Below are 24,819 nucleotides of genomic sequence, written 5' to 3' on the forward strand. Positions count from 1 at the left end.
AAAAGTTCTGCATTCATATCATATAATCTTTATGTTCAATTTCCCCATTTTATAGATGAACACAATAAGCCCTGGGAAGTGTTGCTGAAAATTGTGCAGTTTGGGAGGGGTTGGGGGGTGGGGAACAACTGCCAAACTCCTAAGGTCAAGTTCTTTCTTTGTCGAAGCATGCATGCTGTCACAGGTCTAAAAATCAGAATCTGTGCTCTCAAGGTGGGGATTTGGAGCAGGTGTGGCTAGGGCTGGTGAGGAATAGGGGCCACTTCTGCCTCTGGACCTTCAGGTCTGACTCTTGCTGATGGTCAAGATAGTGGTCAGTGGGCAAATCACTAAGTTCAGTTAGAAATGGGCTCCATTTGGCTTCTCTAGTTGTGTGACCTTTTAAAGGTTATTTTGTTGCTCCAAAACAGTTTCTCACCTGTAAAGCAGCGATCACAGCACCGACTTCATAATTGTGTTGAGAGGATCAAATGAGTTAACAACATTTGGGTACTTTGCTCAGCATCCAGCACATCACATAAATGTTAGCAGTGGAGCTGTTGTTTCCTTCCCCTTCTCTACTGAATTTAATTACTATTCTGGAGGCCTGAAAATTAATCACTGACCCCCTTCCATTTCTTTCCCTTTTCTTTTCAAATCTCAAATTCTAAACGTGTAGAAACTGAAACTTAAAGGTTCATACTACCCCCCTTCTCCACCTCATAATTTTTTACCCCAGCCCCTTGACACCAATCTAATATCCCTCCTTTCTTGATCCCATTTCAGTCCTCTTTGTTCTATTTTAGTCCCTCCAAGATACATGTCGAAAATCAACCCAACCATCATCACTCCTGGATGGCTTAGCGAGAGAGAGAGAGAGACTAGCATTGAATGCTGTAAAGAAAAATGTTCCCCAACCAAGAAGAAATTGAATCTCACATTTTCTATCCAACCAAATCAACATTTCAGTAGATGTGTGCTGTGGGATGTCTATGCATATTTAGGAAAACCATTTTTTTTCCACTTAAGGAAGAGAATGGAACTGTCTCCTTTAAATAAAGGCATTTAGAACAGCAGTAACCCAACCTCAAATAGCATGAATTAAAGTAAAAATTCACTAATCTAGGGTTATTAGGAGCAAGATGGCCTGAACTGCTGACAAGTCCGACTCAAAAAAATACTCTTTTAAAGAAGATAGCAGTGATGCCTCATGATTAAGAGCATGTGGTTTGTGGTAAGGCATCCTGGTGTTTAAGATCCTGATCTGTCATTTATTGGCTATTCAATCTTGGCAAAGTCACTTAACCTTCAGAAGCCTGAGTTTCCACATACAAAAAATGGGTATAGGGATAGTTTGAGCTCATGCATTTTTGCAAAGATTAAATGAAATAATATATAAAATTATCTTAACACAGGTCCTGCCACATGGTTTGTGCTCAATAAAAGGTTACTGTTATTATTACTAAGACCACTTACATTATCATCAATATAATCTTCATCATGATAATATTGGAAAGAAACTGAAATAACAGAGAGAAACTAAAAAAAAAAAAAAAAAAAAGATGTCAAATATCAATCCTTGTGCTTCCCTGGGAAATAGTTAAGAATATTTACCTGGAAATTATTGAAATATAAATCTAGATTCAAGCAACACTGATTGAATAGCCACTGTGTGTCACAGCTGGCCTCTTTGCAAATATTACTTCATTTAATCCTCCTAAACGCCTATTTAACAGGTTGGAAAATAGTCAAAGAAAAGTCTTCCAAGATCAGATAGCAAGTAGAAGCAGAGGAAGAAAGGACTCACGGACACCGTCCTGCCCACAGGAAGGGCTCACTGGTTAGTGACTGAAAGAATGGATGGATGAAGGATATGGTGCAGTTTAGTGGAAACAATGAATTTAAGCTTTCCAATTAGGACCACTTTGCTTGAATTCCTTAATTAGGACTTACTGACTATATGGTCTTCAGAGAATTGTTCTATTTGAAAGTCAGTTTTCCTTCCTGTTAAATAGGAATAATGACACCTGCCCCCACAGAATTAAAGGGGGCATGGGATGAACCAAAACACAGATGGTAGCCAGCATCATGTCTGGTACAGAGGAGCGAGCGTCCTTGTCTTTTTCCCTTGTACTAAAGTCCCACTCTTCCTGAACTAGCGCAGCCTTCTACTTACCAAAGAGAGCCCATTGTCACCTTCTGCCATCCCCCTCCCCAGGACAATCATGTATTTGCCTTCCAAATCAGTTTGAAAACCCAGACTCTGTATTACTTTCTCTGTGTTTAAAACCACTTACTAGAGTGGGGCACTTGGGTGGCTCAGTTGGTTAAGCAACTGCCTTCGGCTCAGGTCATGATCCTGGAGTCCTGGGATCGAGTCCCACATCAGGCCCTCTGCTCATCAGGGAAGCCGGCTTCTCCCTCTCCCTCTGCCCCTCGCCCCTTTCATGCTCTCTCTCTCTCTCAAATAAATAAAATCTTTAAAAAAAAAAAAAAAAAGAAACACTTACTAGAGTAACACGCACACACACACACACACCTTAGCCCTACCCATGCCCATCTTCTCTACCTACATTGCCTGTTTTAAAGGACTTCTTTAGGATACAGTCTCATAGCTTCCCCTCACTGTTTCATTTCTTGCTCTCACTCATGGCTCCCTCCACCTTTTTCAAAAGAGTGCCAGGATCCATAAAGTCCTGACATGCTTCTTTCTCGCCTTATCTGTCAATATATTATTTTCCAGGCTTTCAAAGAGCATTAGAATCCCACCTTCTTCAGGAAGGCTTCCCAGATGAAACTCTTCAAATTGAATTTCCTTTTTACCCTATATCATCTGGGAATGGACTTCTATTTTCCTAGCCCTTGCCCCACTTCCATACTTTGGGTATCACTCAACCCTGATGTATACCCATGGTTTACAATGAAATATAAATTCTTTGTTGTCCATTAATGTGCTAAATTAAGGGATAAACTCCACACCTAACTTTCTTGTAACTGCATCATAAGGCAAGGAGAATGACAAAAGCTCTTCAAATGTGTGGATTGGTTTATATTCCAAGAGCACTTTATAAAAGAGGCTGCATTAGGGCACTAGTGTGTGGTAGTGCAATCCCTTATTTACATGGTGGGCTCTTATTCAACCTTTTTTTTTTTTTTTTAAGATTTATTCATTTATTTAAGAGAGAGAAAGAGAGAATCCCAAGCTCCCTCCTCAGGACCCGATGCGGGGCTCAATCCCAGAACCCTGAGATCATCACCTGAGTCTAAACTAAGAGTTGGACACTTAACCAACTATGCCACCCAGGCACCCCTCTCATTCATCTTTCTGTCACCCATGTTTTCCATAAGACCCAGCATGCATTAAAGCTCAAACGAACCTTAACAAAATGTCTAGTCTGATTCTATGAACACATAAGGGCTTAAAATTCTTTCGGTTTAACAAACAGAGGAAAGGAGGAGAAAGTGGCAGCAGTACTGGTCCAGAACAATCACTGGGCATTATATTAAGGGCTTTACATATACTGTTAGTTTAGTCCTTATAACAATAGCATGGGGCGCCTGGGTGGCTCAGTGGGTTAAAGCCTCTGCCTTCGGCTCAGGTCATGATCCCAGAGTCCTGGGATGGAGGCACAGGTCATGGGATCGAGCTCCACATGGGGCTCTCTGCTCAGCAGGGAGCCTGCTTCCTCCTCTCTCTGCCTACTTGTGATCTCTGTCTGTCAAATAAATAAATAAAATCTTTAAAAAAAATAAAAAGCAAGAACGTGAAGGAGGTATCATTGTTTTTGGAGATGGGGGAACTGAAGCACAGAGACATCAAATCACTTCCTCAAATTTAAACAATAAACAAAAGGCTGAGTGTGAATTCTTGATGGAGTCTGTGCTTTTAACCATTATTATACTGTATTGTCTCACCCAAGGGCTTTTTGAATTGTGTGTCACTTCATGTCTACCTTCTATCATGGGATTAGATTACAGCTCCTTACCTTAATACTCAAGGCTTCCTCCATTCTGGCTCAACCCTTCCTCTCCAGATGCAACTCTGGCACCCCCTTACACCTTACCTACCAGCCAGAATAAACAACCCAGTTCCCCCAAAATAATCTTGTCCCTTTGCTTTCTGTTTTCTCACCCTGGAAGGCCATCCTACCCACCTCTACCTATTAAAATCCTTTCTGTCCTTTATGATCAGTTCATTTTCAGTATTCTCTATTCCCAGGCTGGAATTATTGTTCCTCTTTTTCCTTTTTCTTTTTTTTTTTTTTAGATTTTATTTATTTATTTGAGAGAGAGAGAGAGTGAGTGGGAGAGAGAGAGCACAAGCCAGCGGGAGAGGCAGAGGGAGAAGCAGACTTCCCACTGAGCAGGGAGCCTGATGAGGGACTCAGTCTCAGGACCCTGGGATCATGACCTGAGCCCCAAAAACCTGAGCTTAACTGACTGAATCACCCAGATGCCCCTATTTGTTCCTTCTTTTGTGTACCCAAAACTCTTGGGTTTTCATTTGGAGATAACAAACTGCTTTGTGATGAATGATTTGCCTGCCTCTTATTTAAAATGTAAACTCCTTGAGGGCAGAAGTTGCTTCTTATTGGTCCTAGCAAACGGACTGTGCCTTACACATTACTTGATAAGCATGTACTTAAAGTTTTATGAACGGATGATAAAGAAAGAGAGAGAGAAAAGAATCAGACAGGAGACAGAGGCAAAGAAAGAGGGGAAGGGTGGGAGAGAGAGAGAGATTACTTAATTTGGTGGCTTTTATAAGGTCCCTGGTGCTTAATTAACTCAAACCCGCCCTTCCTTTGAAATTAAAATGTGTTCAGAATTCTATATATACTTTCCAAACACTCATTGCATTTAATAGTATCAGCTCAATATCTATCCCTATACCTGGGAGAAATTTACACTGACTAATGTAATAATATTTTATCTTAGTAAACATTTATGAGCTGCAATATTAGGCACTCACACCAAGTGCTTACAGAAGTACAATATATTTATTCCGGACATCATTTAGAGCATCCTGAACATACTGTCTCATATACGAGACAACCCTCAAAAGCCCTTCCATTAGGAGCACAATAATGGAGAAAGGCAAATATTTTTATGTTCTTCTCGCTGTGAACACACACATGCACACAGAAAAGAAGGAGGAACTAAAAAAAAACAATCCTTCAAACTACACAATCAATTTTCTCTTCAAAACAACCTACTACCACACCCCACCTCACACTAGCGCAGGTTTGTAAAGGGATGGCTCTGTGCCCCCTTTAGTGAGAGCAATGTCTCAAGTGTGAGGTAATCCCATTATACTCATTGCAATTTCAGCTCTGTGTCCTGAGCCTCCCGCCGACAGAAGGCTACCTCATCTCATTCCTAATTAAGAGCACAAAATTCCTCCCAAACCACCTTCATTATTACACACAGTGTGCTTGGCTCCTGTCAGGCAATACCCTCACATTCTGGAAGAATCAACCGCCTCTTTTAAATCCAAGGTAACCACCCCAGAGTTAATTATGTCAATTAAAACCTTTTCCCTACACTCAGCAGATGAAGCCCATTTCATCAGAACAATGGGACGACATGACAAAGGAACCTTGGTTATAATGAAAGGTAATTAGAGAGCTCATGTTTGGCTCAAAAACAAACACCAGCACCGAATACACACAAACAAGAGAAAAGCCTTGTCCAACCAAAAGAAAAGATGCTATGAACCTCCTTAGTCAAGTACGCACTTACTTTTCAAAGAAACGAACCAGTGGAACAGCTCAAGAGCAGCCAGATTCGTTTCCCTTGGCCCACTCCCGAAGCTGGAGCGTGCACGCGGCCCAGACCGAAAGGCAAGGCTGTTCGGCAGCGCCTTCCATCAGGGACCAGTCTCCCCACATTCAACGGCCCCATGGCTCAGGGCTAGTCTCTTTCTTCTCTGCACTCGGAATTGATTTCTTCATTTAACAACAACTAGAACAAAGGAATTTGAGTTCGGAAATTCTCAGGGCGCTTTCTGGCATTAACATTCGTTGGAGGCCACAGGTCACCGTGACCCACTCCAAGCCTGGTAGGCAACAGCTGATGCACGTTAATTCCCCTCATACCCTCCAGCGATTTCGAGTGCCTCAGGCGCAGGCAGAAGATCCCGGCAAAATCTCAGCGGGGAAGTATGTATCACACGGGTGCTGCTCATCAGCGAGCAAGGCCCTCACCACCAGATTTCATTAACCACTTCTATCTCACTGCCTCTATCCAGGCTCCAGTGAGCCCCTTATCGTCTTTTATGGCAGTGATTCTAGAAGCAGGGTCCAGGAGCAGATGCCCCTGGCAACTTGTTAATGCAAATTCTTGTTCCTCATTTCAGCTCTACAGAATCCAGAGCTCTGCGAGTAGAGTTCAGCAACCTCTGTTTTTATAAGCCCTCCAGGTGATCTTGATATACATCAAGTTTGAGAGCACTATAAAGGCCTCCCCAAACGTCTCCTCACCTCTACTCTTGCTCATCTTTTCATATAGTCTCCTTACGGCCACCAGATCAGTTTTCCCAAACTCTGAATCTAATGTCAAACCTGTCCCCTCTCCCTCTGTCTCTGTCTGGCTCTTCCTCCTTTTCTCCCTCCCTCCTTCAAACCTTCCATGACACCGGAGCTTCATCGCTCATCAAATAAAATTCAAACTTCTCAGATGGCAAACCAAGCCTTTTCACCATCTGGCCCCATTCGACCTTTCCAAAGTCACTTCTTCCCACTCCCCCGTGTGCACTCTATGCTCAGGCCATGATGAACTTCCTGCTGTTACAGGAAAAGGCCACGCTCTTTGAGGAATCTGTGCTTTGCTCAAGCTGTTTTCTTTGCTCAGAATGACCTCCCTCACCCTGTCTGCTTGGCAGACACCTTCTTGTCCTGTTAGACTCTTCCCAAGCTCTATCGCCTGTCTGAGGCCCCCTGTGGCCCCATCTCTTCCTCTCCACTTCTCCCTTTATACCTCCAAATAGAAATGAATCTATAGTACCTCTTTTTTTTATAGTACTTCTATTATTGCACAACTTGGTTGAATAAATTTGAATTGTCATGCTGCATGATAGTCTACTTGCACAGCTCTCTCCCTCACTAGCCTGAATCCTTCAGAGAAGCTAGGGAGGATATTTGGGTAGACTATGTCTTTTTTATTATTATACCTTTAACTGAGACTATATTAGGAATTCCAATTGCTATTTCTTTGAGTGAATAAATGGAGCGAATGCCACACACCTCCTGTCTACAGCATCGTTAGGCTAGCAACTCATCACTTTTATCCCTATCTCATCAATGGAAAAACTGAGCCCCCAAGAGGTTAAGTAACTTTGCCTGCTTGTAAAAGGCAAAGCTGATTCAAGTGCAAGTCCTTTGGACTCTAAAGCTGATGCTTCCTCATCCAAACCACATTGTTTTTCCGAATTAACTAAAGATTGAGTGACTATACATAGATAAACCTTCTTTGACATGTTTTTCACATTTCCCTACTATGTAGTTTCTATTATATGAAAAGAAATAAAGACCTAGGTTATGAAAGAGCTAACTTTATGAAGCCAAATATTTCTGGGCCTCAATTTCTTCAGCTACAAAAGGGCTTTGTTATATATTACACATTATAATCAGCTATTATTATTATTATATATTAATGTAATAGCTTCCAGCCATAATAATCTAAGGTTTTGAACTGAATTCTTTGTATTATATGATGCTATTTCAACAGATCTAGCTCAGCTCTGGGCACTTGCGACCGAGGGTTCGCTATTGCAATTGTGTCAGCTCTCATTAAAAATGTTTTGACTGAATACGGGTATGAAGTTGATGACAAGGTCTCTCTCTTCACTGAATCTTGAATCCTTGTTTAGATTTGTCAATAACATTTCATAAGGGAGATGGTTGGAAAGTGACTTTTTATCTTTACAGCTGGTTACATATATTCTATGTTCCCAATTTTATCGTTAGTGCAGCTAAACCATCTAACAGCTATCATCACTGTCAAAGTTGTTTTCCTTTAGATCCTCAAATTAATAAATGCTAAGGAAGATTTTAATTAGCTGAAACCCAAATTGTCATTATTAATTTACTAGTTACATTACAATACCTTGTAAAACATTTATGCTGCACTAAACGGAGTACCTACTTTCCAATGATCATGTGCCATTGCTAATTTACTACATAACTAAATATTTAATTACTAATCTTAGTAAAGCTAAAGGTACGCAGCCAAAATTAAATTGCATTACTTGAGCAAAATGTTTAACATCATTACTTGGGACATTTTAAAATCTTCTCAAAGAAATAATGGAAGTTCAGGTATTTGTAAGTATTTCCAAAACACTCTTAGAATAGCTGTAACAGGGGCGCCTGGGTGGCTCAGTGGGTTAACCCTCTGCTCTTGGCTTGGGTCGTGGTTTCGGGGTCCTGGGATCGAGCCCTGCACCAGGCTCTCTGCTCAGTGGGGAGCCTGCTTCCCCCCCCACCCCGCCTGCTGCTCTGCCTACTTGTGATTTCTCTCTTTGTCAAATAAATAAATAAAATCTTAAGGAAAAAAAAAAAGAATAGCCTTAACAGGTAAATGGAACTATTTTAATTTAATCAGTAGATTTTTTAGGAAGGTCAGATGGGGAAAATCTGAATGTTTTTACACTAAGACCATACTCAGATTGGTATAAGGTTTCTGTTCGGGATGAAAAAAATTCTGGAAATGGATAGTGGTGATAGTTGTGTAACACTGTAAATGTACTCAATGTCACTCTTTGTAAACTTAAAAGAAAAGTGATTAAAATGGCGTATTTTACATTATTTTTATTTTATCACAGTTGGACTATATTCAGGTTTTATTAGTGTCTCCCTCATCCACCACACAATATATCCCTCGAGTACTGAACAGGCCGCGTTCACCATCACACCCCAGCTCCCCAGCATATTGTAAGGCACCTACCAAATGTATACACTTATGGATTGTTGAGATTTTTTTTCTACCAGTTACTCAAAGTTAATAGCTATTTTCCTTAAAAAAAAGGAAATAGTTCTATTTAAGAAAGACAAGCTATTTGCTCAAGCAGTGGTTAAATTGTATTAATTATAAATAGGTATGACATGGAAAAGAGGTAATATGCATTCTAGAACACAGAATGTTAATTAAAAATGCAAAAGTCAGCCATCTTCTGGTATTTGAATGTTCTCACATGCACTGAACAGGCCCTAAGAGCACAGAAACACATGGAAGTCTCTGTATCACTGAGCAACAAATAGTGATGATGAATATTGATTCTTTTCCAAAAGCAGAGCTGGTACTTTGGGAAGACAGAAGTTCATTATACTAATTAGAGGCCCTTGCCCTACCTCCTCAGAGGATGTTCTCTTGGGTAGATATCAAGGCAGACACTCTTGGGTAGATGCTTTTCAAATTAATGACTCAACAACCACATGGCAGTAGTCCCAGCATCTGTGGCGAGGCCAGTGGCTTCAAGTCAGGGTTGTAGCTTACAGCCACTTTCTAAAAGCACCTTCAGTAAAGCTTGGGGTTGCTGTATGGGGGCAGAGATTTGCATGCCCATTCCTGCCAACATTGTAGAGCACATGATTATGAAGCAATTCAGAGCAGTCCTATTATAAGTCAAGATCATGATCAGAGTATGAGATGGGAGAACTGGCCACTCATTTGAGAGGTTCCACACAACCAGACTCACCCCCAAATCTCTTTCTTTTACATGACATGTGCCACACTACTTAGTTAAAAGCACTTAGATAATGCCTGTTATATCATAAATATCTCCTCATTCTGTCCTCATAACAACTCTACAAGAGAGGTATGTTATGCTCATTTTCTAGATGAGGAAACTGAAGCACCCAGAAAGTTTCAGTAATTTGCTCAAAGTCCCACAGTGAGTTAGTAGCGGTGCTGGGATTTGAACCCAGGAACACTGGATTCAGAAATAGTGTTCTGAAATCCTCCACTCTTTTGTCTTGATATATCTTAACAGAAGTATTAAAAGTAAGAAAGCCTACTTTAATTTAAGGCATTCTTCTTTCTTTCCAAGAACACTACGCCTATCCACGTGTGCTACCTAAGAGCATAGTCAGACCAGGTGTGTTTTATTCTAAACTTGGAGAGTAGGGCTCTGAGTATGAGAGGTAAGCCAGGTGGTTTGCAATCAGGCATGATCCCACAGCTCTAGAATGATAAGATTCAGCGAAAAAGCAGAGGGTCTGGCAAGGCAACAGAAACAAAAGTTATTTATACTGGAAAGCACATCTAGGAGTTTGTTTTAATTGTGTATGTTCTTTTCTCCCTAATCTATTCCTGAACTTCCTCAACATTGGGACTGAGGCTTGATCATTCTGTACCCTTTATAAATCCCCACACAGTAGTAGAAGTAGCAATACTGTGTAAATAAGTCCTTGTTCCATACAAAGGGCAAATAAGTATTTGTTAAATTCTTAATCGACTTAAGAGGCCACAGTGAACTCATTTATTTTCTAGAGTTTTATCTTCCTATGGCCAGCCGGGGGTCAACCTGGAAACATTGGAAAAAATATGATTTTGAATCTGTCAGGACAACTAGACAGGTGAATTATAAGAAATGAGGAGATAGAAGCATAAATTAATTGGAAATGTATTTAAATTTGTTTTCGAAAAGGCATAGTAGAGTTCATAACTGCAAATAAGCACCATTTTGTGATATTACATTTCCTCCAGTTTTTCTTAAAATACCGGAGAAATGACTAATACTAAAAGAAATTCTTATTTGTGTGTCGCATAAGCCATTTCCATAAAGCTTTTGCAAATTCTAGAGCTCTGCAAGGGGAGAAAAACTTTAATAAAATAATGGATCATATTTGAATTAAACATGATATTCAAAATGTTACACTTGGGGAGTTAACTGAATGTTATATGCTGAGAGAGCAAGAGGCAAAAACGTCCTATAACATCCCATGCCCTCCATAAATTCAATCTGAGAACATTAAAAATGGTGATAACAATGAAAAGGATTACTTACGGAATGAAAACGGAAAATAGAAACAGATTAGTGAAGATATTTGCCTCCAAAAATCTCAAAACTGTGCATCCTAGAGCAGAGGTAATAAAGATAGTTATTTCTAAGAAATAGATCCAAAGTGGCTCCATTCATTTCACAGCAGGAACACTCAAAGTAGCAATTAATGCAACCACTGGTGTGGAATTGTTTTCCAAATGCCATCCTGTTGGATAACTTTTTTTTTTTTTTAATGGAAACAGGGCTCAGAAGTCACAGTGAATTTGAAACGATTATTTACTGAAAATATCATCTTACGTTATTAATACCACCATCCAATAACAGGAATACAAACCGATAATACTTTTGGTGAAACGGAAGGAATCTACCAGCTGCTGTTTATTTCCGACTAAAAGGGTAGTGCTTAAAGTTCCTTGAGAGATCATGGGAAATAGATGTGGAACCAACCGTCTCAATGGTGGGTGGAACTGAAACGCTCTGGCCAAAAGAAGGGATGACCTGGTATTTGGAAGATCTGAGTTCAAATCCCAAAAGCTTGCCTGTCACCCACACTGGGCAAGAAACTTCCCAATCTCACATTTCCTGGGGGCTCAGTTTGCTCACTTGGAAGACATGGGCAATAATGCAGCACTGTAGTTAAGAATGTGGGTTCGGATCTAGGTGATATGAGTTCAAATCCTTCCTCTAAAACTAATGCTAATTGTGCATCTCTGGGCACATGAATTGACTTTTCTGTGCCTCCTCTATAAACATGAGGATAGAACAGTACTTAGCACATAGGATTATTGTGAGCATTAGCTGAGGTAGGACACGTTAAACCTTAGAATAGTGACTGGTCATAGTAATGACTCGTAATAAGTGTTCATTAATGCAATATATGGAGCTTGCCCTCGCCCTTTCTTCCAAGACCGGAAATAAAGCTACAAAGGTGATGTGATGCATTCACCAGCGGGGAGATGAGCATCTTGAGTCATTCAGCACACAGCACTTCACTTCAAATAAGAAGTAATGTGCCTTGAGGCACCTGGGTGGCTCAGTGGGTTAAGCCTCTGCCTTCGGCTCAGGTTATGATCCCAGGACCTTGGGATCGAGCCTCGCGTCGGGTTCTCTGCTCAGTAGGGAGCCTGCTTCCTCTCTCTCTCTCTCTCTGCTTGCCTCTCTGCCTACTTGTGATCTCTGTCAAGTAAATAAATAAAAATCTTAAAAAAAAAAAAAAAGAAGAAGAAGGAATGTGCCTTGAGTGACAGTCACCAAACACGCAGATCACTCTTTCAAAAATTGCATGGTGTGTGTTGAGACAGGAGAGGCATGGGAAAGGTGGAAGACAGAGCAGGGTTGGTGGGGTGGGGGGAGATATTTTGTAAAAATGGCCTAGGACTTATTTATTAAAAAGGAAGTCAAAACCAAGAAGTCCCCCAGAGTCAGTGTACTGATAATTTTCACGTAAGATGTTCTCCTCAGTAATTTTTCTCCTCTAACCAGCGGCAGGGACATAATTATACATCTCCTCACTCTATAAAACTAGGATGGGAGGGCAAGTCTGTTCTGAAGCCCAAGGGAGTAGTAGAGTAAGAGGTATCACTAATGAAAAAGTTATCAAAAGCTGCTTTGTATCCCTTCTGGAATGATGTAGAGGATGAAAATGAATGGACTGAAGGAAGTGAGAGAGGGAAAGAGAGAGGAAGGAAGGAAATATTAAGTGTTTTACAATGGACCAGATGCTTTATATTAGTTGTTTTTTTTTTTTAAGATTTTATTTATTTATTTATTTATTTATTTGACAGAGAGAGAGAGAGATCACAAGTAGACAGAGAGGCGGCAGGCAGAGAGAGGGAAGCAGGCTCCCTGCTGAGCAGAAAGCCCGGTGTAGGGCTCGGTCCCAGGACTCTGAGATCATGACCCGAGCCGAAGGCAGAGACTTAACCCCCTGAGCCACCGAGGTGCCCCTACATGTAGTTTTCAATTGAATCAAAAAATCCAGGCAAGGATGGTTACCACTTTTTTAAATATGTAAGAACATTAATAATTAAGGAGATGCCGTTATTTGCTTAAGGTCACCCACCTATAAGGTGTTGAGTCAAATTTGAACTCAAAGCTGTTGTTTTCCACTGTCATACTGTTGTTCTTGGGTGTGTCAATAAGAGCATTCACAAAATGTATAAAGAAAAGAGGTCAGTGAAGGTGACAAAGGATTTATCCAAGGAACTTAAGAAACAATGACATGAATATAAGTCCTAGGCCAGAATGGTGTTCAGAGAAGAAAGAAAAGTATTTTTCTTATTCTCTTATATCTTCTCAAACAGCAACCCCCTTCCAAGTCCCCCACATCCAACATAATTTTTCCTCATGCTCAGCATATTAGTTTCCACTCTTCCTGTGCTAGAGAGTCACCAAAATTTCTCATGTTAAATAGCATCATAGTTTGATACCACTATGAAAGTGAACACCAATGTCACTGACTTCTGCCTCAGACCTGTTCATCATGCTTTGCTGTAAACGATGGTGAAAAATTGGATGCCCCCCCTCATAGTACAAACTTTCTCTCAGAGTCAGTGTTGAGGAACGGTGGAGTGGATGGTATAGAAAGCAAATCGTTTCTGTTTGTAAATCAGAGTGGCCTAGACTAACAAGTAGGTGTGAAAGGGAAGAAACAAGGGGTAGAAAGGGAGAGAGAGTAAGAGGGGAGGAGACAGAGGAGGGAGAGAGACAGAGAAAGAAAGAGAGAAAGAGACCTAGAGAGAGAGGAAGAGAGAAATCTTTCTCTTCTTACAAGCCCACCAATCCTATCAGATCAGGACCTCCCTATTGGCATCTCTTTCAATCTTAATTATCTCCCCAAATCCCTACCTCCACATTTCAAAATATAATTACATTGAAGCTAGGGCTTCAATATTTGAATTTGGGGTGGGAGACACCATTCAGTCCACAGCAAATGGGGTGGGGAATTCTCTACATAACCAGACTTTTCAGATTGAGAAGGTATAAAAAACAAACATTTCACACTCAAATATAAGCCTGCAATCTTCTAGCAGATAGGAAAAAGCAGCTGGAAAATTTTACAGTTTGACATATCATTGTTGGTAGTTGAAAAGAACTCTGGTATTCTGCTGGTTACTGTTTGTTTCACTTCAGTGTTAGTGGCATGGAGAGTGGGAAGGAAAAAGAACCAGAGCTTCCTACCCCAGAGCTATCCAATGTGTCATATTCCCATTTTCTTTAAAAAAAAAAAAAAAAAGGCAATAAAGAAGTGTCTCTTATCTTGCTCCCACTTTGAAACCAGGTAGATTTTCCACTATATTCTTCCTACTGAAACTTAAAGACTTTCCAGATCTGTTTTGTATATTCATTTGACATACATTTTCTTAAGTTTTCTTCATGCTAGGCATTGTTCTAGGTGCCAGAAGCACAAAGACAAATAAGACCAAATCCTCTCCTTGAAGGACTCTGCAGACTTATAGCAAATCACAATTAGAAGCACTGAATGTTAAAATTGAAAGGAATCTGACTGCAGATGAGGAACCCAGAGAGACTGAGAGACTCAGCCAGCGAAGGACAGGTGCTTGGGACAGAGTAGATGACACACAGGCCTATTGACTCCTAATCCAGTCTTTATCCCCATACAGCTCAGAGTCCTCTATACAATTCAATCATTCAGCCAGGATTTATTAGGGTCTACGATATCCTAGGTGTCCCAGTAGAATGGGACAGAGTCTACAATGGTTTAATAATTTAATTAACAACTTAATAATTTATTTGGGGAAACAAGACTACCTCAGATGGAATTAGTGAATACTACAAAGCATTATTTAAAATGAGATGGTTTCTCTATTAATACCCAAAATATAGTACATATGTAAATAAGATGTGTATTTTATCCAATTACCAATTTTATCTCTACAAGAATCATCATGGTTGAGCTAATCTTACCAGATGGGAGTCTCCCCTTCCATTTTCACCATTCGATGTAATACCATTGAATGATACCAGATTGAGGAATAACATTTTAAAGGATACAAAACAAAACAAGACCAAAAAAAAAAAAAAGCCATTTTGCAACTTAAGTTCTATAAACCGCACTGAAATTAAACTATCTGGATATCTGATTCCTGGAGGACCGCCAGTGAAAAATCCAGTCTTATTTCCAGCCACGTAGTTATTCAATAGAGATGAGGCTCGGGTAGATGAGAAGATGACTGCTGTGTTGGTCTGTTCCTTCTCACCAATGGCTCACCTAACCCAAGAAAAGTTTAAAGAGTTAGGGTGATAGGTTCTGGATTCAGCTAGCTCTGGCCCTGAATGCCAGTTTCATGATTTATGATTGTGGACGAATTCTGCAACACTTACATACCTCAGTTTCCCCATGGGAGATGGGAGCTGAAATAAGACTACCATAGAAGGTTGTAGTGAGGATTAAATGAGATGATGCATGTAAAGTCCATGTCACTGTGCAAGGCATTATCATTATTAATAACAATTTTACAGTGGTTTTGTGACTTGCTATCCTCCTCTCTGGCCCACCTCCCCCTCCTTCCTTTTGGCACATCTCTTATCCTGCCCTTCCCCTCTGTCTCCCTCCCTGTCCTGCTAACAGCTGCACTTTGGGTTCTTCCAGGGTGGGTGGCACAGCTGAGACTTCCGAACAGGTGCTCCTGTCCATTATGTTGCTTGATTCACCTGCCAGGTGACAAGGGAGAACTGCAGGGCTGTATTCGGTGTGGACAAACACCTGTCCTCTCTGTCACCACAGCCAGCAGACACGGGCGCTGAGTCATGCTGCTGCTCACGACCGATGAGCTCTCAAAGACTCAGAAGGCTCTAAGAAAAGGACCTGAGAGGACAATCTGTCCATCTCTCTCTGGGTCAGGCTACTCTTCAATCTGCCATGAGGCAAAAATAGATGTAGGAAGATCCTATCATTCACTAAGGATTGGAGAGTCTTCAACATCAGGATGTTGCTTCTTATGCTTAGGCTAAATTTTTGAATTTGCACTTAAATTTATGTTAATATTGATCTTTTACAGGGAAAAATAAACTTGATATCTAGCTCACTGTAAACATATGCCATATATACAGTACAATGTACAGCACATATTGTATAATGTACAGTACTCTATATGTACTGTATGCACACACACGCACACACACACATACATACAGAGCATCGTTACTGGTTTAGAGCTTGAGGTCTAGAGTCAGACGTGGTGTCTAATCCCAGCTACCTGGTGATGTGTTTTTGCTCTAAAAACATAAGAATGGTAACTATCTCACTAGATCTTCATGTTAGCACAGTTCTCAGCTCACCAAAAAAATTCAGTGGAAGTTAACTCTCCTTGTTTAGACATATAAACACGTAGTTAGAGGCCAGGAGGCTCTGTAAGCTTTCTCTTCTGCAATCTAAACGGTCCCAGCTTGATTACTTTTCATTTCATTTTCATTTCATTTCTTCCATAACCTTCATTTCTATTTTCCCTTTCTTCATTTACCTTCCTAAATCCAGAATAGGACAAATAATGCCAGTTGAGTCTCATCAGCACAGAATAAAATGTGTGATATATTTTAGGATTATCTATTAAATTTCCCTATGCCAAGTACTGTTATGATTTGCAAAGACATAAAAGCGATTTGATAGCAAGTGTAACCTTAAACACTTTATCTATATTAACTCATTTATCCTCAAAATAAACCCATTCATTATTCATTATTTCAGCTATGCCATACTTCATTGAATCTAAAAATAAACTTTTCTTTTTATATTTGAACATCTCTGAAATCAAGATGCATCTTGCAACTGATGATGTGGTAAAGTTCCATTGAAAATCTTTTTTTTTTTTTCCCTAATAATACATGAAATAATGGAGCATCTTGCAACTGAGGACAACCTAGAGTCAATGAAATAGCTTATGAGAGATAGGCATATTCCAGGCATTCTGTTAGGCCTTGAAATAAGGGGAACAAGATGCAACAGTCCTTCGTTTGGAGAATCCACATTCGGATGAGGAATACAGGGAAGGAACGACGATTACAGCCAATGTACAAGCAGCTGTGGGAGCCAATGGACGACCCATCCTGGGCTTGCAGGGGCCAGGTAAGGTTTCCTCATGATGGCAATGTTACTTAAAGTTGGCGTGCAATTAATTAGTGAGGCATAGGGCTAGCCTGTGGTCTGCTCATCAGCCAAATAGGCAAAGAAAAATCCTAGAAGCTAGAAAAAGCATGGGACATTCAGGGATTTGAAAGTAGTTCAGGATGCTGAAATTAGCGTGTCCTGGAAGAGGGGCAAGGTGTAGTGGCAGAGGGGAAAGCAGAGGCCATACCATGATTGGCCTTGCAGACCGCGGTAAGAGGTTTGGTTGATCCTGAGAACACTGGCATTCTACTAAAGCACAGGTGTTACTTCCATTCCACAAATAAGAAAACTGAGGCCTAGAAGAGCCCAGATGATCGGCTTTAGGCTGGATAGCCAAGAATAGGACTGATTTAAATCCCTCCTTACAGGTCCTCACCTAAAGCCCAATGCTTTTCATGTTATGCCAGGGTCACCCAGGATATTATTGTCTCTTGTTGACCATACTGCCAGCAAATGCATTACTAGTTGATTTTCCATTTTAGTTTATGCTGAAGAAATGTGTTTGGTTTAGGTGAAAAGGAGAGTAGAACCAGTGTGATGGTTCTTACGGAATTCTTTAAGGTAAAAATGGCCTAATATCAGGATACTTGGGCTCAGTCATATCACTTGTAGGTTATATATCACTGCTAAGCTCATCCACAGTTGTGTCTATTAGATGATGGATATTGATGCCAGTCTTTCCCAAATGCATCATGCATCTTTTCAGGGTGTATACTTAAAATAAAAATAGTTAAATATAAAGATGAGAACGAAAACAAATGAGAGAAGCAATGTTGATGGGGCAGTGAAGGTTCACAATTTCAAGTGTCTTCTACTTCTGCATATTATTATGTCAACAGAAATTGTATTTCAATTTATCTTAAAGCTTCTTCAGCTGCCCTTTTAGAGTAATACAATCTAGAGATGGCCTAAATTAAGCAATTTAAGTCAAAATGTGACCAAAAGGCATAAAAGTAAGACACTAACATCTGAATTAATTACATGGGGTCAAAAAAAAAAAGAATAATTACTAGAACAGAGGTATTCTTTTCTAGCCAGCTGGTTTTGATTTCATATTATCACATTTATTTTTTTTAAGATATTTTTTATTTATTTGACACACAGAGAGAGAGAGATCATAAATAGGCAGAGAGGCAGGCAGGGAGAGAGGGAGAAGCAGGCTCCCCGCTGAGCAGAGAGCCCGATGCGGGGCTCGATCCCAGGACCCTGGGATCATGATCTGAGCCGAAGGCAGAGGCTTTAACCCACCGAGCCACCCAGGTGCCCCGATATTATCACATTTAAAATAATTTTGTTCAAAGAATTTATTGGTATGAACAGACTGTCTTTTTAATGAAAGAATAACAAAGAACCTTTTGGTTTTCTTTTTGGAAAAATGACAATGTGAATCACCTAATATCTTTGACTCACTCTAAAAGAAGATGCATCTGCAATTGCCAAGCATTTAGGTTCTTTCTGATGAAAGACATCTTTGGTTTCATTAGGATAAGCTATGAGTACAAATGCCAATGTTTAGGTTATGATGATATGACAATTACTAGCTATTTCAAAGGAATCATAGGTGCCAGGATGATAGCTTGCTATACTTACCCAACTAAAGAGGACAAAGAGTGTAAAGTTTTTAATAATATGACAGATGATTGTCTATTCAAGACAGCTTAGGTAGAGTCTTATCAGAAATAAGGGGACTGAGTTACAGGATCCATAACTTTGATTCTTAAACCTCATGACTTTTGAATTTTTATATCAAAAGAGAGGGACAAGGTAAGAAGGAATGGTTAACCTCATTCAGGCAAGACAGGTGAATGACAGGTGGATGGAGGAGAGTGCTGTAGACTCAAGGAGTCATTTTTGGAATAGCTTGGGTAAACTTGGGCTCAAATCCCAGCATGGACACTTACTACTAACTCAGTGACCTTGGGCGAGCTACTTGTCTCTCTGGGACTCAAGAAAAATGATTTCTACCTTATAGGATTGCTGTGAAGATGACAGGCATAAAGCACCTGGTGTATAATGTGCGTGGGTGAGGGCTATCATTAATACTACTGTTGTGCTTGTTATTGTCATTACATTCCATGCTGCTATTTAATTCTATTGGCATTGCATGAGGTAAAACAGTAGACCAGGCAACCATGAATAAGGCATACTGCATGTTTAGGGATGGCATTTAGACTTGCACGTTCCCAATTAGCTTTTCAATTAACCCCAGCCTTGAGGAATTCACTTCTCAGACCACACCTGAATGCTAAAATAGGACTGATGGGCTATGATGGGTGCAGGTTGTTTTACTAGAGTAGGAGAAAATAAAACTATGCTACCTATTGCAAAAAAAAGCCAAAATTTACAAAGGGTACTAAAATGAAACCACATTCACTATCTGTGACACGGATTTATACCCCCAAATGCTAAACATGCTATGAATCTAGTAATAGTTGTTTCACATTTAAATATACCATTCTCTAGATGAAACTCAATAATCATCTGATTTTATTCATCTTCCTCCATTTTATAATAAAGCATGACAACATACAGTCAGCAGCACTTTATATCCCCCTCCATGTTTGCAATTATGTGATCTCTGATGCTATAGTAATACTTTATATGAATTTGTTCAGCTTGCAATATCATTTGTTAACTGTCTTCCCAGTTAAACTTTATTGCTGAACTCATTAGACAAAATATTAATCCACAATAGTTAGTTTAAATAAGGCATGTAATAAAATAAGGTACAAAGAACAAATAAACTATTTCCATATACCAAGCATTAACTGAGGGCCTTCATTGTTCAAGGCAGCATACCTTTTAATTTATTCTAAGAACATTGTGAATACAAACCCATGGTGGGGGGGGGGAGGATGCTATTTTCATATTTGCTATCATCACCTGGTGTTCAAAATTAACTCCTCTTAGTTCCCCTGGCTAGCACAAGGGCATTTGAGTTAATAATTTTCCTTTGGTCCTTATAATTCTGCAAAACTTCATTTCTCCAATGTTGATTTCCTTACTCCCTGAGTAAGAGAAATAAATAATTTAAAGCCATTAATTCTACATTTGGTTTCTTCTTACCGGTCCTAAGCACCAGTCACCACAGAAATGAAAGGGAGGCAGATATCAAGGCCCTTTACTAGCTTCTCCCCACTCTCAAGAAGCAGAAGCCCATGTTACTCTGTTGGATTACCATCCTTTCAGGTCCTATACAAAGCATTTTCAGACTGCTGTTCTCCACATTTAGGCCCAAGTCTGTATTAAGTGCCACTGGGAGATTCAACTTTTCTTTGCATACTAATTTGGCGTAAGGCATTATCTCCCTGTGGCTTTCAGAGCCATTTGTGGTCCTGACAGTCCTCTCATCCATACAACCTATAATTTTCATAAGAAGAAGGCACTTTTTCAAAACATTTGCTCCAATAAAAGACCTACTTACAAGTCTCTTTCCTTAAAATCACTTGAGAAGCAAAAAAAAAAAAAAAAAAAAACCAAAACACAAAAAACAAAAAACACCCAACCCCCAAACCCAATTGCTCAATGTATATGCTGCTGGTTCATGACAATTACATTTGCAACCTTGTCACCTGGGATATACAGAATAGGAAAGGGATCGATTCTACCCCATCCTTGCCCTCTTCCCTCACCAAAAGGGCCATTAAATAACAAGTCTGTCATCATTCTACAATCCTCAGATCTAGACAGTCAAAAAAGCTACAACCCTAAAGTCAGAACTCCAATAATGTTTTCCCTTTTCATACTACAAACAGTCATATCTCGGGTTTATCCCTGGATTCTTTTTCATGTTGCCAATATTTCCACTCTGAAGGAACAAATAGCAAGTCCAAGTGAAGGAACCTTTGCAGCTGGGAGGAAGGACTATGCCACAGTTCAGAAAAACCATCTCTGGGGCAATCTCACCAGGAGATTTAAGGCAGGAAGGAGACTGGACCAAAGAGCCTCAGAGAAAGATGGAAAAACCTCAGTTTCACAAAATTTTGTTTCCCAAGGAAGTTTTCCCAACACCTATCAAATTGGACACAGAATTTCCTAAATGTGGCAGTTTGGTCAGTGCCTCTGAAAGCAGGGGACAAATTAGAGATGAAAGCTTGAAATGCATCTCAAGACTTACAGGCCATTTTATTTTCTTAGAGGAAGATAATTAAAGAGGGAAATCTACACAGAGTTTCTCTAGAAGGAAAAACTAGTCATGCTGAATAAAAGAAATAAAAAGCCACTCTCTAAATGGCCATGGCTCCCCAATGATAAACATAATTCTTACTCATCATAAACACTTTTGAAATGATGGTTCAGTGGATCTGAAAAGATCCCAACACCCCTCTGGAGTCTGGTCAATGTTATGAGAGTCCCAAATATGTGTTCCTAGGACACACACTAGGACACAAGTACTGGAGAAAAGCTCGGGGATTTATAATGCCCCCTTCAGAACCAAACACGGTAGTAATAAAAATAACGCAGGATAGCAACAAGTTTACTAGAGAGCTCCTGGAAGAAGCAAATATTTCAGCAGCTCAACTGCTTCCCCCCTGTCATTTAAAGGAATATTAAGTCTCCGCCGAGCCAGTCTATCAGTTGATGATTTCACCTAATATTCTGATGAGCAGATGATCCTGCTTAACCCCCACTGCTCCCTTCTCAAGTAGCAAAGCTCCAAGAGTTAGCCCTCCCGTGAGTGGCACGGACCACATTCAGAGTGAGAAGCAGGTTCTCATCCCAAGCTAATAAAGACTGCGTCTGCCTTCAGACTAGCCGCCCAGAGCAGGCAGTTGGCAAATCGGAAAGGTAATCTTCATCCCCGCTCATTCCATACCTTTTCTGATTTTGCCTTCCTGGCATTGTGCACGAACCTGCGACCCAGCTTCTTGGCATACCAGATAGAGGCAAACATAGCGATGCCAATGGCAGGAATTCACGATGAAGCTGCTGCACAATCAACTTCCCACCTCGGCTCAGAGACAAACGGAATCCGGCTGGAGCTGTCACTTGCAGGCTGTTGCTTTCTCAGTTCCTCTCATGCTGGTTAGCCGAGGGAGAGGGTGGGAGGAAGGAGGGGGTGAGGGGGAGGGCAGTCCTGTTTGGCCGGTCTGCAGGTATATTTACATCCTGCCAGCAGGAGGTCCGGGTGAGGCGGGTGCTGCCTTCCGTAGCCAGCTCACACACATCCAGCCGCGAAGTATCCGTCTGCGGTTCTTCGGGCACCGTCACCAAACTCCATGTGTGTCAGGAGGAAGGGAAGCCGCAGTCAACTCCGGGAGGCGGCTCACCTCCCGCTCTAGGCTCCGGCATTTGCACTCCTCGCTTGGCTTCCCTCTGTCTTGACAGTACGTGCTGGAGGCAGTGGCCGCGAAAAGACAGATTCACATACAGGCTCGCAGGTAAAGCAGCCAATACAGGAGCTGCCTGGCTCGGTGAGGGGGGCCAGGGGAAGAGGCAAGGCCACCACGGAGCTGGCCCTGTGGGCACAAACAGGTGTCCCTGGAGCCTGAATCCTGCTCTGAAGCTCCAAGAATTTCCACTAGCAGGCTGGCTGGAAACAGAAATGTCCGTCCCTTGCCCCCTCCTCAACTTCTTTTGGTCCAAGGAAAGTCTTATCTCTGATCATCGCCAGGTTTATCTACAGCTTGCAAGAGCCACGCTTTATTTATTCGGGGACTGGCCTGGGGTCAAAGGGCACAGTGAGCAGGAAAAAAGTGTACTCCCAAATGCATGGGTAAAGGTCCTTCGTTTCCTAACCCATCAGTTCTACCTCTAAAGCAACAGAAGCCTCTTTTATAAGAACAGGTTTTCAACGTGGGGACTGGGGGATGGAGAGGGGCTTAAATCCACCTTTAAACTAAAATGGGGCAATCTTCTTCTTCTTTTTTTTTTTTTTAAGCCTAGAGTTTTCTTGCAGTAATATCCAGTGATAAATGAAGGACTGTAATATCACTTTGGGGAAGACAGATTTACAGCAACTCTTAAACCGTGCTCCTTTGAAGAATTTTCGCATTTGATTCTACCACCAGGTGCTTTCAACTTCAAGTATCTTATTAGGGCTTAGATTATTATGTGAGGCATTTTAAAGATAAGTCAATTTTAAGGGACAAACATTCCCTCCAACGAGAAATAGCGTTTAAGCTTTTACCCATCTTGCTAGAGGACAAAATTAGACTGCTCATCTTGACAAGGAAAACTTTCCTTCCAGTGATAATACAGATGAGACTCAATCCAGTAAATGTTTCCCAGCTGACCTGAAGGAACTGTCCTAAGAGCACCAATGGTCCAGAGAACGTCAACACACTTACAGATACTGGAAAAGAATTCCCTTCTCTCAATATAAGTCACTTGAGGTTTACTCTCAAAGAGGGTTGGGTCTTCAGTCAGCCACAAGCTCTTTTGTAAGATATACAATTGTCCTCCCCCATATCTGTGGGGGACACATTCCAAGATCCCCAGTGGATGCCTGAAACCATGGATATATGTAGTGCCAAGCCCTACATATACTATTACTACGACATACAGATGTTTTCCCTGTACATACATACCTATGATGTTATTTAATGTATAGTCACAATAAGATATTAACAATAACTAGTAATAAAGAACAGTTATATTGTAATAAAAGTTATATGAGTATCATCTCTCAAACATAACTAATTGTAGTGTTTCCACCCTATTTCTTGTGGTAATGTGAGATGATACATGACGAGATGAAGTGAGATAAGTGACGTAGCATGAGGCTACTGCCAAACTTCCCACCATAAGTCAAGAAGAGGATTATTTGCTTTCAAGTGGTGGTTGACTGCAGATAACTGAAACCTTGGGAGCAAAAGCATGGCTAAGGCAGGATTCCTATACCAGATGCCCTGGTAGGCAACTGGAGGCAGAACAAGGCAGTGTGGGATAGGACAGTGACAGTCAAGACCCATGCCTGTGTTACTCACTAAGGTAACACTGATGCCTGAAACAGTGTTTATTTTTTTAATTTATTTTTTTTAAAGATTTTTATTTATTTATATGAAAGAGAGAGAAAGAGAGCGTATAAGCAGGGGGAGAAGTAGAGGGAGAGAGAAAAGGGGAAGCAGACTCTCTGCTGAGCAAGGAACCCAAGGTGAGACTTGATCCCAGGCTCCTGGGATCATGACTGGAGCTGAAGGCAGACACTTGACCGACCGAGCCACCCAGGCACCCCCCTCCCCAAAAACAGTGTTTAGTGCAATGAAATCAATGTATATTTGTTGAATGGATAAATGACTTGAATTCCAACTAGAGCTTTGTTTCTAATCTCTTTGTTCTCTCTGAACTTGATTTGCTTCACTGTAAAGTAAGACAATTGGGCAGATGACTTTTAAGGCTCCCCCCTGCCCTATGAGTCTATGATTCTGATTATGAGTCTTCATGTGAGTACTGAACAGACAGGTGTAGTGTTCAGAGGGGCACTGATGACTCTGTGTTCTGAAAAGTTAACAGCAGCACCCTTGGGGCAACCCAGATCCTTCTACCTTCTTCAACATGGGCAACTGCCACCTACGATTTGGTTTTGCCATTTGCTGTTTCTTTTGCTACGTGTTCCCGCTTCTTATGAATGTGATTTTCCTTGAATTTCCTTTTGTCACTCTCCGACAGCCTCTGTGCAAAATTCTCCACATCACACCCTGTACTCTTTGGAGGAAAAGTGCCACAGAAATCCAGCAAATAAATAAATGATAACTCCTGCTTGGTT

The 24,819-nt window shown here is 40.8% G+C and overlaps 1 protein-coding gene across 1 annotated transcript in view; it reads right to left on the reverse strand.

Moving 5' to 3' along the window:
- DLG2 (discs large MAGUK scaffold protein 2) overlaps positions 1–22,005 on the reverse strand; it is a gene marked incomplete at its 5' end in the record, with an annotated part of 887,937 nt that extends 865,932 nt beyond the window's left edge. The window contains one exon of the mRNA XM_080815305.1: positions 21,928–22,005. Within this exon, the coding sequence (XP_080671431.1) occupies positions 21,928–22,005 (78 nt within the window). The remainder of the gene's footprint in view (positions 1–21,927) is intronic.
- Positions 22,006–24,819: the final 2,814 nt, after the last annotated feature.

The sequence above is a fragment of the Martes martes genome, assembly GCF_963455335.1.
Source record: "Martes martes genome assembly, chromosome: 10".
Taxonomy (NCBI): domain Eukaryota; kingdom Metazoa; phylum Chordata; class Mammalia; order Carnivora; family Mustelidae; genus Martes; species Martes martes.